This window comes from Pteronotus mesoamericanus, unplaced genomic scaffold (genome assembly GCF_021234165.1).
Source record: "Pteronotus mesoamericanus isolate MK-2021 breed Mesoamerican mustached bat unplaced genomic scaffold, CSHL_Meso_final scaffold_705, whole genome shotgun sequence".
Classification (NCBI taxonomy): Eukaryota; Metazoa; Chordata; class Mammalia; order Chiroptera; family Mormoopidae; genus Pteronotus; species Pteronotus mesoamericanus.
This window is the reverse complement of record NW_026555326.1, coordinates 14649604-14665646: the sequence shown is the minus strand read 5'-3', so window position 1 is coordinate 14665646 and position 16043 is coordinate 14649604. Positions and strand designations below refer to the sequence as shown.

The 16043-nt window shown below is 60.8% G+C and overlaps 1 protein-coding gene across 3 annotated transcripts; it reads left to right on the top strand.

The window, feature by feature from the left end:
- Positions 1-932: 932 nt before the first annotated feature.
- On the top strand, positions 933-15251 carry ZBTB7B (zinc finger and BTB domain containing 7B). 3 transcript variants are annotated; one of them, XM_054562956.1, is made up of 4 exons: positions 933-972; positions 1129-1229; positions 12901-14063; positions 14456-15251. In XM_054562956.1, exons 3-4 carry the CDS (start codon positions 12907-12909, stop codon positions 14919-14921), a joined length of 1623 nt encoding a protein of 540 aa, XP_054418931.1. In that variant the 5' UTR covers positions 933-972; positions 1129-1229; positions 12901-12906; the 3' UTR covers positions 14922-15251. The 3 variants fall into 3 exon arrangements, with proteins under 3 accessions (XP_054418931.1, XP_054418932.1, XP_054418933.1); XM_054562957.1 differs by having other exon boundaries at positions 938-955; XM_054562958.1 differs by having other exon boundaries at positions 939-972; positions 12866-14063.
- The last annotated feature ends 792 nt before the right edge of the window (positions 15252-16043 follow it).

Sequence of the window (16043 nt, the reverse complement as noted above, 5' to 3'; positions counted from 1 at the left end):
CCCTCCCCGCGGGGCGCCGTCACGCGTGGGGAGGGACGCAGGGTGCCCGCAGCACAACTCCCCCGCTCCCTTTGAAGGGAATGGGTGGGATGGGGCGAAGGAGCTGGAGCCGAGGTCCTGGTAGCTCCCCTCCCCCTATCTCCCGGGGCCCTGACCTGATTATAGCCCCTCACGGGACCCCCCCCACCTCAGTCCCCTAAGTCCCCGCCTCACCCCCACCTAGCCTATCTTTCACCTCTCATACCCTTCCCTTCTGAAGTGTTGACCCTATAGAAGCCCCTCTTGGAGGATTGGGAGCCTTTGATGGGGGTGCTCGGTTGTCCGGCGGCTGCGGACACTCCCCCCTCCCCCTTCCCCTCCTCCAGCTTTCAGGCCTGCCCCTCGGCTCCGTCCCCTCCCTAGCCGAACGCCAGGCGGGACCCAGTTGAGATGGGCGGGTGTTAAGGCCAATGGACAGACGGGGCGGAGGAGTGCCCGGGGCGGGGAGGAGCCGCAGCGGAGGGCTGGATCGGGGTCCGGGGCGGAGCTCGAGTTAAGGTGGACCGCGAGAGATGGGGGCTAGAAGAGAGACATAGGGGCTAGAGAAGAGAGAGGGAGAGAGACAGACAGACAGACACGGGGCGAAGGGACTCCCGCGGCAGGTGAAGGGAGAAAGAGACAGAAGAAAAGAGGGTGGGGAAAGAGGAGGGTAGGAAAGCCTCGGAGAGCAAAGTAAGAGCTTGGACGAAGGGAGCGAAAAAGGAGGGAGGGACCCATCTGCGCCCTGCTGGGACTGGCTGGACCAAGGGGTTGAAGTTTATGTCCTTATTGGGTGGAGGGAGGGGGGCCTGGGGGGGCGGGTGAAAAACCAGGAAGTGACAGAGGGTGTTGCTAAGGGTTGAGGGGGGAGTTTAGGGGGTGGCAGGGGGCGGGGGGAGGGAGGGGAGGGATGGGGGGAAAGCAAGCAGGAGGACAGGTGAGACAGCAGGACAGGTGAGGCGGGCCCTGAGGGGGGGCGGGTGGGAGCCAGGTGAATGTACGGTTCTCGCGGCCGAGGGGGGGGGCGGGCGGCAGGAGGAGGCAGAGGGCTGCGGAGGAGGAGCCCCCCAGCAGAGAGCGGCGAGCGACTGACCGCGGCCTTCTGACCAGGACCGGAGCAGGGCCCCAAGCCCCCGGGCCTGGCGGGGGACACGCTTCTCCCTACACTCTGTGCCTCAGCAGCTCCAGACAGCGGACCCCACGGCGGAGAGGTAAGTGTACCCCACTTTTGTCTCCTGCCTCGGGGTCCCCCAGACTCCAGAGTACTGCAGTGTCCTTCGTCCGTCCTGTACGTGGGACCCCCCCCACACACATGCATGCAGACTAGATTCCCACCACTCCCCTTCCCAGTGCCTTTCCAATATCCCGGCTCTTTGGAATTGATTTTAACTGGGAAGAAAGGTAGAGAAGGAACTGCGGCCGCTCCCAACTCGGGGCGGAGGGTCCCCAGAAACTTTCTCTGCACTTCAGGGCTCAGACAGACTGGCGGCTCCGGGATGCCTAGAGGGCCAGGCGGCGCTGAGCGCTCCCTCAGTCTCCTGCGTGACTTTAGGGGTAGACCCCCGGCCCGACTGAGTTGAGGAAATGGAAACGCTGTCGGACTCTAACTAGGACAACGCGCTCCCCCCGCCCCGCGCCCCCTGGCGCTGTGGGTTGGACCCAAGCCAGTTTCAAGGGGGGTGGGGGGAGCGCAGGAGGAGCCGCGGCCGGGGGGAAAGTTACCAGCTAGACTATTCGGTTTCTTGCGCTTCCAGAGCCGCGCTCTCTCCGGTAGTGGGGCTCAGCGACAGCCTCCGAGCGACATAGAACAACCTCTCTCTCCGCCGTCCCTCAATTCCACTCCCTTCCTCGGGCTTAAGTCCCGCCGCCACCTTTTCAAAGCCAACTCATGCCCTAGAACCCAAGGGTGAGGGTGGGTTACTGGGACGGATTCTGCCTACTACTCGCACCCCTACTGGCTCCGGCGCACCTGCCCCTACCCAGAACGGGGGTCGCTACTGTGTTGTAGAGCCTCCAGTAAGCGCTGCTGGGAGAGGGCTGCCATTCAACGGGGTCGAGGGCGCTGCCTTCCAATTCCAGCTTTCTTTCCTCCCACCCCACCCCAAGTCGGCAAGCGACGTGTCCCGGCCAGCGGTGGGGGGGCGGTGGCGGGAGTTGGGGGGGCGGCGTGGGCAGCGGGTTGTGCCCGGACACGTGCCTGCCCAGGCGCCCCGGCCCTGCTGGTGTTTGGAGAGAGGGCGGGTCCCCTGCCCCCCGTCCGCACAACCCCCACGTATCAAAGGGCGGCTGAGACGTGGTGAGACCTCGGGGCGCCCGGGGGGGGGGGGCGGGGAGCCTGGGTCCGGAGCAGGGGAGGGGCAGAGGCGCTGGTGCTAGCTGACCCACAGGAAACGAGCACTGCTGACCTAGTTTGGGACACCGGAAGTGGGTGCTGGAGAGAGGGGGAGACCAGCAGGCTGTCCTGGCTTCCGGGCCAGGTGGAGGGCGTTCTTGAATTGACCCCCACCCTAATGCCTTAGAGACCCTTAGCTGCAGCTGAGAATGGGAATGAGTCAGCGCAGCTATTTCCCCTTCCCCCAACTTATTCCTGGAGGAGGGAGACAGTTTATCAGGGGCTGGGGTAGCCAGATTGGGCAGTGATGGGTTAAACCAAGATGGGAACTCTCTGTTCCCTAAGGATGTATGTGTGTGAGGGTGAGGCCTGGAGGATTATGGGGTTGCCTCGTGCTCCCCCACACTCACCAACTGGTTTGGTCACCCCTGTACCTGCCTGGCACTGCTGGGAAAGCTGGCATGGAGTGGGCATCAGGTTGGGAGGGGAGAGTGGGCATAAGGAGTGTTGTGCTGGTCTGGAGAGGGACATACTTGTAACTAAGTTTGGGTGTAGTTAGTTTTCCTCCTCAGAGGTGACTGAGAAGAAGGGCAGGGGGCTCCCTCTGGAGCAGCTGATGAAACAAGAAGAAATCTCTGTCACTGCCTCCTGTCCCTGGCCCCCGGGACCCCAGCTTCCCCAGCGTGCCTCTGTTACATGGTTGCTGTGGGCACGATGCAGCCTGCTGGCACCCCCAGACACTGTCCCTTCCCTTGGGTACCACACCCCCAGCCTTAATGCAAGGGTCAGGAGAGGGTTAATGCCAACAGAGAGGGGCTCTGGGGAAGAAAGAAGGCATTGCCCACTATGCTCAGGTGTCAAGGAGAGAGGCCTGCTCTGGTGGGGCACTCTCATCGCTACTCAGCCCTGGCTGATGTGCACCCCGGCGTCTGGAACAGGTGCTGACCTCTTCTCCCTTCCCTGTAGTGCCCCCTGGCACCCAGGGCCCCCAGCTCCTCCTTGGCCTAGTGCCCGCCCCAGGAGGGCGCGGCGGGCAGCGGGGGCTGGGCTAACAATGCACCATCGGGCCCTTTGTGTGCTTGCACTTGGCACCCTGGGGAAGGATGGGGGAGGGGGGCCCAGCAGGCATGGGGGACGGAGTGCCCCTGAGGGGACAGTGAAGGCTGGAAGAGAGAAACAGAGAGTGAAAGCAGGTGGAGAGGAAAGGGAAGTAGGTCAGATAGGGCGCTAGCCCCCCATTCCAAGCCAAGGCCGAAAGGGCAGCCTCTGATTCTATGGCAGCCCAGATGGCATCATGCTGCCTGAGGCACAGCCAAGGACTGGGCATTTGGGGTCAGAAGTCACTGCCTAGGGGACTCTTGAGATAGAAGAGGCCTGGCCTGGTACTGCCTCCTCCTCGGTGGCTGAAAGACCCAGTTCTGGCCCAAGGCCGAGGCCCCAAGATGGGTAGTGAATGGACTCCAGGCAGGGCACTGCCCTCTAATAGAAGCCTCTGGGCCTGCTTCAGGGCTGCCTGCCTCTGGCCTGCTTGGTTCCCTGACCTTCTGAGAGTTAGGACTGCTCTGCCACCAGGCCTTGTGGCCTATGCCTGTTTTGGCCTAGGGCTGGAGAGGAGGGTAAGGGAGGAAGGTGGGGACGGATAGGACCCTGGCATGGGGTGTGCCTGCCCTGGCCTCTTCCCCCTCCTTCTGCTGAGTAAACTCGTGAGTAAACTTGACGTTTTGCCCGGACAGTTTGAAGTTGCCTCGCGGCCCCCCCACCCCCAAGTCCTGCCAACACACAGGCGGCCAGGCGCCAAGGCGGGCCTGGGGGACTGGGGGGAAGGGGTTAGAACTACTGTAGTCCACCATCAAGGGCTTCAGAGGATCAAGAAAGACCCCCCCCACCCAGCCAGACTCAGGGCTTGCCTGGGGCCTATAAGCATCTGCCTTAGAGCCTTGGGGAACCCAAGCAAAGAGGCCTCAAAGCAGAGCCCCTGCCCACTTCTGACCTCAACTCCCACTAAAGAAAGACACCCAGCTGCCACCTGGCCCCTAGTTTCCCACCTTTAATGTTCACAGGCTTTTTGGCACAGGAGGAAGCTCCCCTTAGCAAATACCACAGGGGGACCAGAGAAATGCCCTCTTCATTCTGTCCCATAGCCCGAGGTGGGTGAAAGGTTGACAGCCTTGGCATCTCAGCCCTCTCTTTGATGAAGCCTCCCAGTTGCCATCATCCCTGCGCTGGAGGATAGGGTCCTCATTTGCCAGCACAATTTCCTGACTTCACACCTGGGCCTGACCCCACACATCTCTCACTCCACCAACTCCCCCCAGGCCTGGCCCTGATCTCCCCCAGCCCCTTCCTCTGCCTGCTGGCATCCCAGAACCGAGTCAGCCTTGAGAACTACCCAGCCCGCAAATACCTGTGCCAGACCCAGGCGTTAGGGTACTGCAAACAAAAAAGGGCGGGTAGCAGGCCAACTGAACCAGTGGCCCCCTACAAACACCATTTTACCATCACTTGACATCACTAATTCCTTTTATGCTTCCCCAAGCCACCAGACTGGCAGGGGAAAAAGCCTTCCCAGTCCCTGCCAGGCCTCCGAGAGGGACTCCACCAGGCCCTTGCTTTAGACCTCATGTCTCTGGCTTTGGTTTCCTTCCTGTTTCCACTGCCCCCCCTCCACTCCTCCCCACCCCTATGCCCCTTTCAACAGACATCCTCTCTTCCTTCCTTCCTCCTTTCCTCCCCCTTTGCCTGGGAGCAGGGGTCCTCTCCCCCAACTATGGACCTCCTAGCCTGTTAACATCTTCTAAACACAGTCCCCTTGGAGATTCGTGACCAGGTCCTCTGCTCTGCCCTCCCCACCCCATCAGTAAGGCTCGGGGAAGAGAAGAGCGAGCACACGGCTTCTCAAGGGAACTACAACTCCCAAGGTACATGCAAAGCAATTGTAGTGCATACTGGGAGTTGTAGTCCTTGATCTCTCAATTAGGCTAAATCTGGACATGTTTCTGGATGGGAGTAAAAGCAAGGATTGGGATGAACTGGATCATGGGTACCCTCTGCATCTTCTCTCCTCCAACCCAGTTCTTGTCATCCTGTTCCCCTGTACACCAGGTACCCATGATTGACATCCATGTCACCTGCTGAGACATGCTACCTGTAGTCACCTTAGGGCCCCACCCAAGGGATCCCCACACCCTGCCCTGCTGCCCCTGGCAAGGGTGAAATGGAGGGGCCCCATGGACTCCTTCCCTGTCCCCTGCCCTCTAGGCTGGTTCCCTCCTTTATGGGGATCAAAGGGCAGACAGCAGCCCCACCCCACTCCCTCTTAGCCTTCTGGCATTAAGCCTTTCAAGAATTGCAGGGACTTTGGTGCCCAAGCAAATGCTTGGGCAGGGGGAATGCTGGGAGGCTGGCACCTGGTGGCAGGGAGAGACACTGGCCCCAACCTTTGGGAGTGGAGCTTTCAATACCTGTCCATCAGGCTGCCGGTAGCCCCCTGGGCTGTCTTCGTAGAGGCCCTGACCCATGTGCTGCCTCTGGAGGAGATGGCTTGAGAACAGGGTCTTGGGCCTTATCTGTAGGACCTAGGGGCCTAGGCCCGCCTGGCTGGCACCACAGCACAGGGGTGACCCTCCCCCACCCCAGGCCCACAGTTGGCATGGGGCGCTGGGAGCAGGGGGGTAGGAGGGAGAGAGGGCACGACTGCCAGCATCCTGGTGGGTAGGTGCCAACCGGGACGGGAGCTGGTGAGGGGCAGCAGGCCAGCGGCATTGAGCCAGCAGCTGTTGGGGGGAAAGGGGAAGGGATATTTTGGGGGGCATTTCTGTGGTTTCTCCTAGCCCAGCAGGATTTGGGATGGCCTAGGGTTTGACACTGGGGTGCCACCCACTCCAGGAATAAGAGACCCCTGAGGTTGTTGAAGTGGGACTTTGTGGCCCACCCATCTCTGGGCTCAGAGCCCTCCCGAGTTGCCCCTCAGGCCCAGGCGGGTCCCACCCAACCGGCCAGGGTGGCAGCAGCTTGCTTGCGCAAGGGGTGGGGCTAGGCGTGCTTCCCAGCAGATGCCCCCTCTCGGCTTCTTCCTCTTTCGGTGCCCACAGCTCCCCCCATCTGCCCACCCTCCTCAGGCCAGTTCTGTCCCCCCGATCCCCTTGGCCATTGGGGGCTGGCACAAGTGCTGCCCCCTGGCCTGGTTGGCAGGGGCTGGCGCCAGAGCAAAGAACTGTGGTATGTGAGTGGGTTTGGGGTGAGGCATGGGGAGGGCGGGGTGCTGCCTTGCCCAGCCCCTAAGGGCCCCAGCCCAGTATAGGGTGGGGAGAATTCGGCCAGCTCCCAAGGGGGCTGAGAGGCCTGCTGGGGTCTGGAGGGCCTCCTTGTGGTCCCCTACCGCACCACATGCCCTGAGGGGCTGGGACCTGGGCACCTGTCACCCTTGGCACTGACTGTCCAAGGTTCCCCTCCTCCCTCTTCTGGCCACTGCCGCCTTCTGTCCCCTCCCCTCCCTTCTTCCTTCTCCCCAGTCCCACCTCCAGCAGCCTCTCCCATTGCTCCTCCTCACCTCTGTCCTCCTGGACTGTCCTAGCTCCTACCTTTCCTCCTGCTCACCTTTTTCCCCTTTTAGGACTAAGGACAGGCGGGGGTAGGTTTAGCCCGGCCTTCGGGCACCGCACAGGCAGAGACTCTAGGCCGTCTCCCACGCTACCAGCCCTCTGGTAACCCCTCCCTCCAAGCTGGGGGGAGGGGGGATAGCACCCAGAGGGTTAAGGCTGTAGGGGGGAGGGGCTGGACCAGGTCGTGGGCGGCCCCTTTGAAGGAGGGAGCTGGAGCGGGGAACAACCACCCTACCTACCCCCCAGCCTGGCCCTCCTCCACCCCTCCCAACCTGCTCCCCCCAGGGGCCAAGAGGAGTTGGTTGCCGGCAAGGCCCCTCGGCGTTCAGGTGAGTAGGCCCCGCTCTGCCTTGGGAGATCAGGCCCTAGGGGAGGCTTGAAGGCCTAGAGTTGGATAAGGGTCAGAGAGGGACTGAAAAATAGGCTAGGAAGAGGGTGTCCAAACTGCCCAGGGGAGTTTAGGGAGCTGAGGTTCTGGGGAGCTGAGGTTCTGAGGAGCTGGAGGATGGGAAAGGTTCAGCGTCCAGGGTACAGACGCAGGAGGACAGGAGAGCAGAAGAAGGGGCCTACAGGGGCCGCGGATTGCTGGGCCAGGACAAGAGGTTGGACAGGCTGGCAGGGAGCCGGGCTCCGGGGATCGAGCTGGGGTGTCCTCTGGGGCTGGGGGGCTCAGGTTTCTGCTCTCGGCTTGGCGGGTGTGGGGTTACCAGCCGGCTCAGTTACCCAGCCAGAGACACTAGGCTGGGGGGAGGGGGTGGGCACAGGGCAGACCCTGGCACCCTGTGCCATCTCCTTAGGCCGTAAGAGGAGCTGGCAATCCCAGGCAAACCTAGCTGGGAGCCCTGATGGCCAGGGTCTACCCAAGTGCACGGTTGCCTGGCTCAGGGTGGGCACCTTCTGGGGAAAGTCCAGCAGCTTCAGGGCTGGAAACTCTGACGGGCAGAGAGGCCTAGGTTGTCCTCCCCACCCCACCCCACCCCACACATCCGCTCTCACTGGGCCCCCTCCACCCATCCTCCCCACCTGGCCCCCAAATTTTGGTCCTGTGCTTCATCCAGAAGGGAGGCACAGGTGCCCTAAATGCGGCCATCCCATGGCAAGACCAGGCGGTGGAGGCAGCAAGCCAGGCTCCTTGATTTAATTCCTCTGCCCCTCTCTACACTGAGCCTGCCTCAGAAGAAGAGAAAAGGTCCCTGGAGTAGGGCAAAGTAGAGAAAGTGGGAGAGACCTGAAAGAGGGAACTGAAAGGGAAAAGGAGAGGCAGAGGTGGTTTCTAGGAGGACCCCGACACAGATGCCGTAGAGGAGGCAGGAGCCAGGCAAGGGCCCAAGGAAGGAAAGCCGAGGACGAGTGGCAGAGAGGGGACAAGGGTCGTAGAAGGCACTAAGGCGACAGAATAGGGAGCCAAGAAAAGGGACCAAGAGTGCAAAGTGGCTTATGAGCAGGCGTCCCCCAACATAAGGGGGAGAAGGCTGGGAAAGAGGGAGGTGCCCCCATTCCCTCCTCCGCCATCTTTTAGCTCCATCATAGTTCCCTGATGCAGGCTGAGAGGCTGAGGGCCAGGGCTGGTGTCACGGAAAAGAAAATGTGGGGGAACACTGAGGTCTCCCTCATGTCAGGAGTTGAAGCACCAGGAATCGGGGATTTTGAGGCAGGAAAGGCTTAACCCCCACAGCACCGGGAAGCAGCCAGCTCCCCTTGCCTCCTTCCCCCTTCGTGGCTTGCGGTCTCTCTTCCCCGCCTAGGCCCCCAGGAAGTGTGAGTGCTGGGGGTGGTGAGGTTAGGAGGGGGGAAGCGGCATATGGGGGATGGGGAAGTCGTGCACCAGCTTTGGAGGGGCTAGGATGGGGAAAGAAGGGCTCCGTAAAGGCCTTGGGCATCCGTGGGCAGAGGGCCTCTCCTGCAAGGCCCTGCCAGCAACCAGGGCAGTCACCTCAGCCCTTCGCCCTGCCTTCCCAACTAGGCAGTCCAGATGGCTTCAGCCCCTGGGCCCCAGAGGCCCTGAGGGGTGGGAGAAGCTCGGGAACTAGGACTCCTGGATCCCTGAGGACTTTGGACTGGCTGTCCTGTTTCCCCAGCCCCCTGGTCCAGCCACAGGCCAAAGCCATGCCTTCGTGCAAACTTAGTTCCAAAAAAACAGGAAGAGAACCTGAGGCTAGAGTTGGGGTGGGAGCTGAGGGATAGCATGGAGAAAGAAGTAAGGGGGAGGGGTGGCTGGCCAAGGTGCCATGGCATCAGGAAGAGCCCCCGGTCTCTCCATCACCCCTGACAGGAGGATATCGCAGCCTGGTCCTTATTCTCCCTCACCCCAAGCCGCTGCACCTGGAGAAGCCTGGCCACGCTCCCTTCAGGCTCCCTAGCAGAGCCTGGAGGAGGGGTTGGGGGGGGGCTTGGAGCGTGAAGGGGGGGCTCTGTGTGCCTGTGTCTCAGGCCCATATCTATTTTCTCCACTGCTAATCCTGGTTCCGCCTGCTGCCCCCCACACTAAGCCTCACTCCCCTAATCCCCAGGGTGTAGGGAAGGGGGGCCAGCTTTACTCAGCTGCCCTGTTCAGGGCCTCGTATCCCTGCTCTTCAGCTGGCTCAAGCCAGCAATGTTGGCCTTGGTGCCCCCTGCACTGGACAACGCCTGAGGTCAGCCCTGGAGAGAGTCCTGGCCTCCTTTTCCTTGTCCAGCTAGGGCCGCTGTCCTCTACCTTTTGGTTCTTGGTGGTGGACGTACCCTGGCAGGTGTCCTTGGACACAGAGGTAGTTGATAGGGGCTCCCACCTTTGCTTCATCCCACCTTTCTCACCCCGAGTCTTCCCACTACCAACGACGGGGCAGGCTTGACTCAGGGCCCAGTTTCAAGAGAGCTGCCCACTGGCTTGGCCGGTCTAGCAGGCCTGACAGTGAGGGGAGCCTGGGGGGGTGGCGGGAAAGGGGGGAGTGATGGGGCGGGGCCCCCAGCTCTTCCCCCTACCAGGCAAACAGACCAAACAGACCTCGCCTGGTTCCCTGGCATAGCTGCCCCTCCAACCACCACACACACCCATGCCCACAAGGTCTTAGCAAGAGGGGGCATGCCAGGCTGGGTGGGGATGGGCCGCCCTCATGGGGCGTCAGGGGGCTGGGCTCTCTGGGATGCAGAGGTGGGAAGGGTGCCTAAAGTGGGGTGGGCGTCCTGGCACTAGTGCCCCACCCTGGCAGAAAGAAGGGGGAGGCCTCCACCCCACCCACCCCTTCCAGGTGATGGGGCTAGGAGTGCCCCCTTGGCCTGGTTGGCACCGGTAGAGTTCCAGGTGGCACCTAAGTTGGCATGGGTGCCAGAGCCCTGGGTAAGGGCTGGGGGAGTTTCCCAGAAGCTAGAGAACTGTATGAATACCCGCCCTTCCCACGTGTGTCCTCTGCCTCTCCCCTCCTTCGTTGCTACCTGGTGGCCATGGGCATTGGAGTAGGACCTAATGGGTTAAATACCCACCCTTGCCCAAGCCCTTGTGAGTCGGTGAACCAGCCTGAGCCTCTGACCTGACAGCAGGGTCAGTGCCCCGCCACAAGTTGCCATGGAATCGGCCCTGGGGTGGGAGAAAGGCGAGCTTAGCAGCAGGAATGGGTAGGGTGGGGAGGGAAGGAGGGAGATAGGGGAGCCACGTGCCTTTGGGTGTCCAGCTCCTGGCCAATGGACAGTAAGGACAGCGCTGCCCGGCCCCCTTTGAAGGGACAGCATCCACCTGGGTCCAGGAAGGTGCCCACTACTTCTTAAGTGGCCATCGCTGCTGCTGCCCACTGAGTTTTTGTTTGTTCCTGAGTCCAGGAGCCCTTTGCCACTTGAACTATTTGTAATGTACATGCAAGAGAACCAAAGGGGACTGGAGAGCTCCCGCACTGCTTGGCCCCCAGGGAGAGAAGTGATTTGGGGACTTAAGCGGGGAACGGGCAGACTATTCTAAGGGTACCTAGGTGTGGCTTATAAGCCAAGATAGATACATGGGTGCTGATCGCTCAGGGCTTTTGTGCAGGTGTTTTTGCATCGCCATGCCGGTGTCAGGCAGGGAGAAAGGCACAGACAATGCAGTTCTTCTGTCCTAAAGAGGAAATGTGTGGCCCTTGACTCCACCAACCACCCCCCCGCCACCCCAACATACCTTTACCCATTGGTGACCAGGGCTGAGCAGCGATTGGGAGTGGCATAAAAAAACACCAACAAAATGTCAGTGGGACTTGTCCTAAAAATCATCTAGGTCAGTCTTTAATATTACAGCTGAGGAAACAGGCCTCCTTGGAAAAGGAAGTGACTTGTCCAAGGTCATGTAGCCGTTAGCAACCTGATTCCCTGGGGGTGATTTGAGGGAGGGAGACAGACCAGTCTCCAAGCAGTTTTCCCAGCAGAGTCCCTGTGCACAGTGGAATCTGCCCTCAGGCAAGGCCTTGCTTCTCCTTCCCAAGGCCAGAGCATTTACTGAACCCATAGTGTGTGTCAGGCACTGGGCCGCACTTGGTCTCATTTAACCTCGTCACTACCATCCTAGGAATCAGCTGGAATTATTCCACATTATAGATGAGGAAGGAGGTTCAGAGATTAAATCACTTGTTTAAGGTCACAGAGCTAATCAGCGCAGAATGAGGATTCAAACTTGAGCCTGGCTGACTGCAGAGCCCTGTTCCTTCCAGGCCCCAACTCTATCTCCAGTTGTTTCAGACCCACCAAATGTCAAGGCTAAAGGGCTGAGCCCTTAGGGCTTCTACTCCCACCCCCTTGTACAGCTAAGAAGACTGAAGCACAAAGAGAACTGACTTGCCCAAGCTCATTCAGCAAACTAGTAGCAGAGCCAGGACCTGAAGCAGATCTCTACACCTCCAGGCCAGGCTCACTCCACTACCCGTTCCCCTACCTCCAGCAGCCTTGGGATTGCTGGCAGCTGCCTCTCTGCCTTCTGTTGCCATGCCTTGTGGGGGAAAGCATAGAGTTTGGAAGATGGCCCTCTAGAGTTCGGGAGGCTCTCCTGACTGGCCAGGAATGGGAAGGGAGGAGAGGTGGGGTGATGGTGGTGGTGGTGGTGGTGGTAGCAGCAGAGGTGGAAAGGGGTGGGACTGGAACTTGGCCTATTGGCAGTGGGGGAGGGGTGGGGACGATGCTTATCTGTGCGGGGGCAGGAAGCACCCGCGCCAGCGACACCCCAGCAAAGCACTGCTTCTCCTTGGCCCTGTGGGGGAGGGAAGGATGTGGGGGGGGGGCACGGGATGCTGGGAGCTGTTTCCCTTTTGGCCTCTAGAAGAGGGAATATAGAAGAAGGGATGCATTTTTAGTGGTGGAGGAGGGGCGGGAGGAGGAAGAGGGTGCCGGGAAGCTGCCTCTCCTGTGTGCAGTGTTTTACAGTGTACGAAATGCTTTAGAGAGATAACTTGAGTTAAAGCACCTGACATGCCTCCAGCAGACCTTGGTCCAGTGTGAATCTGAAGTCTCATTGGCCTCTCTCTGGGCTGATAGGTTCCATCACAGACTGTTAACCCATTTTTCAGATGACTGAGGCTGGCTGCCACAGCCACCCACAGTCCTTCAGCCAAATCTTCATGAAGCCTGAACGAGGACCCAGGCATCCTCTCTCCCAGTCCAGTGCTCCTTCCAAGGGATGGGGAACGGGGCAGGTGAAACAGATGGGTCTCTAGGCAAGGGCCAGAAAACCAGGGCGCGAGCTCTCACAGAGGCTGAACAGTGGTGAGGAACACGGACTCTGGGCCTTCTGCCTGTTTTTTGAACCCCGTCCTGCTTAACTTGGAAAGTCATTTCCCTTGTCTTATCCTCGTTCTGTGAAATCAGTGATAACCGTTACGTCAGAGGGTTGTGGAAGCGTAAATGAGTGTAAAGAGCATACAAGAGTATCTGGCATCAGGAGCCTTAGCCAGTGTTGGTATTTCTTCCTTGGACTCCCTTGCAGGGCTGAGTACCCTTTCCCTCTACTTGACCCCGCAGGAGAAGATGGGGAGCCCTGAAGACGACCTGATTGGGATTCCATTCCCTGACCACAGCAGTGAGCTCCTGAGCTGCCTCAATGAGCAGCGCCAGCTGGGCCACCTATGTGACCTCACCATCCGGACGCAGGGCCTTGAATACCGTACCCACCGGGCTGTGCTCGCTGCTTGCAGCCACTACTTCAAGAAGCTCTTCACTGAGGGCGGTGGTGGAGCAGTCATGGGGGCTGGGGGTGGGACAGCCATTGGGGGAGCAGGGGCTGGTGTGTGTGAGCTGGACTTTGTGGGGCCAGAGGCCCTAGGTGCCCTACTTGAGTTTGCCTATACAGCTACACTGACCACCAGCAGCGCCAACATGCCGGCAGTGCTCCAGGCTGCCCAGCTGCTGGAGATCCCCTGTGTCATCGCCGCCTGCATGGAGATCTTGCAGGGCAGCGGGCTAGAAGCTCCTAGCCCTGATGAGGATGACTGTGAGCGAGCCCGCCAGTATCTGGAAGCCTTTGCCACTGCCACAGCCTCGGGAGTTTCCAATGGTGAAGACAGCCCTCCACAGGTGCCCCTCCCACCGCCGCCGCCACCACCTCCACCACCACCACCTCGGCCTGTTGCCCGCCGTAGCCGCAAGCCCCGAAAAGCTTTCCTGCAGACCAAGGGGGCACGGGCAAACCACCTAGTACCCGAAGTGCCCGCAGTACCCACCCATCCTTTGGCCTACGAGGAGGAGGAGGTGGCAGGCAGAGTGGGAAGCAGTGGGGGCAGTGGGCTGGGAGACAGCTACAGCCCTCCCACAGGGAATACCTCACCCCCTGATGAGGGGTCCCTGAGCTACGAGCCCTATGAAGGCGAGGAAGAGGAGGAGGAGTTGGTATACCCCCCACCATACAGGCTGCCGCAGGTCAGCCTGTCCCCAGAGGAGCTGGGCTCAGATGAGGATGCCATCGATCCTGACTTGATGGCCTACCTAAGTTCCCTGCACCAGGATGCCCTGGCACCAGGCCTGGATGGCCAAGACAAACTGGTGCGCAAACGCCGCTCCCAGATGCCCCAGGAGTGCCCCGTCTGCCACAAGATCATCCACGGGGCAGGCAAACTGCCACGCCACATGAGGACCCATACAGGCGAGAAGCCCTTTGCCTGTGAGGTCTGCGGTGTCCGCTTTACCCGGTGAGCACTAGTGGGGAAGGGTCCCAGCAGGGGTCATGTCATGGGGGGATGGAGAACGGTGTTACGAGACCTGAGGTGGGGAGGTAGGTGATCCTGGAGGGTCTGCTGGGGTACGGGCCACTGGAGTGAAGAGAGAGACCAGGATAGGAAGACCAGGAGAAAAGGAGTCAAGAGGGGCAGATCTGAGGCATGAAAGATTTGGTGTCTAAGAAGGCTGTGCTGGAGAGAGTGGGTGGTGGCTGGGCCCAGCTAAGCTGAGGACAGATCAGCAAGGGTATTCTGGGACAATAAGGGGGAGACAAATGTTGAGGATGGGAGTAGGACAAGGGCTGGGACAAGCCAAGGACCCCATTCTGAACATCCCTCTTGCCCCTTACCCCTGCCTGTACCAGGAATGACAAGCTGAAGATCCACATGCGGAAGCACACTGGAGAGCGCCCCTACTCGTGCCCGCACTGCCCAGCCCGCTTCCTGCACAGCTACGACCTCAAGAACCACATGCACCTGCACACAGGGGACCGGCCCTATGAGTGCCACCTGTGCCACAAGGCTTTCGCCAAGGAGGACCACCTGCAGCGCCACCTCAAGGGCCAGAACTGCCTGGAGGTGCGCACCAGACGCCGCCGCAAGGACGATGCACCACCCCACTATCCACCACCCTCTGCCGCCACCCAGTCGCCTGCTGGTCTCGACCTCTCCAATGGCCACTTGGACACTTTCCGCCTCTCTCTGGCTCGACTCTGGGAGCAGTCGGCCCCCACTGGGCAACCTGCCTCCACCCCGGGGCCCCCTGATGACGATGAGGAGGAGGGGGCGCCCACAACTCCTCAGGCTGAAGGTGCCATGGAGTCCTCTTAAAGAGGGATGAGTGGCCAGGCTGGAGCAGCACAAGGCTGGAGTGGGGGCGGGGTGGGGTGAGGGGGGGTGCACGGCGCCCATGCCAAGCAGTGGGAGCCTGCAGGACAGACAGAGCTGGGGTCAGAGCACTGAGCCTCCCTGGCGTCAGAAATCAGCCCCTTCTCCCCAGAACCCTCATTCCAGTTCCAAGCTGAGAAGGTTTTGGGGCAAAGGCTCCCCAGACTGGGGTGATCTCCCAAGGAGTGATCCATATATTATGTATATATTTAGAGCTCTATTGTAAAGGTGGGGTCCTTGTCCCCAGCTGTGCCTGGGGAGTAGAAGCAATAATGTATTTCTGATTTGTTGGGTCCCTCTTCGGCAATGCGGGTTTCTAGGGGGTGGGGGGCTTGGGACCAAAGCCTCGCCCTGCCCCCATGCCCCTTGGGGCTTTGGCTGTGTAAGGGGGTGAAGGACTGCCCCTCCCTTCCGAGACCCCTCCTTCCTGGTTTCTGTTCTCTTTTCCTGGCAGTGAATTATGCAAAGAGGGGCGGCAAAAGAAGGGTAGGTGGGGGAAAGCAAGGCAGAATCTTGACTGATTGGGGGACTGGACCTGTAAGGAAAGAGCCATCCTCGTCCCCCTCCGCCCTGCTCCCAGCGCTGAGTCATGGGGTCCTGGAGAAGAAGGGGGCGGGGTGGCTTGATTGGCTCGCCTTCCCCTGGGGGCAGCGGGAGGGGCCCCGCCCAGCTAGGGGTGCCGTTCTGCTCTCAGCCCTCCCCTCCCCTCCCGCGTCCCCGGGCAGGGAATGTCTTGTTCCCGCCGCCGCTCCCTCCCCGGGGCCAGAGGGCAGGGCGGGCCGGGCTGCGTCCTACCCTCTTCTCCTCCCCACCTCTTCCCCGCCCAGGTGCAAGCCGCTGCCGCCCCTGACTCACGCCGCCCCCGGGCTGGCGCGGCGCTGGGTGTGGGACAGGGTGAGGGGTTGGGAGAGCCTTGCAGAGAGCAGGCAAGCCGGCGCCATCTGGCGGCCATGCCCCTCACGGGCGAGCGCCCCCGGCGGCCGTTTCTCTGCCTTCCTCACCTCAACCACCCGCGGGCGAGCCGGGCCCCCTTCCTAAGGCAAGGCAGGTAACTTCTTGCTGGGC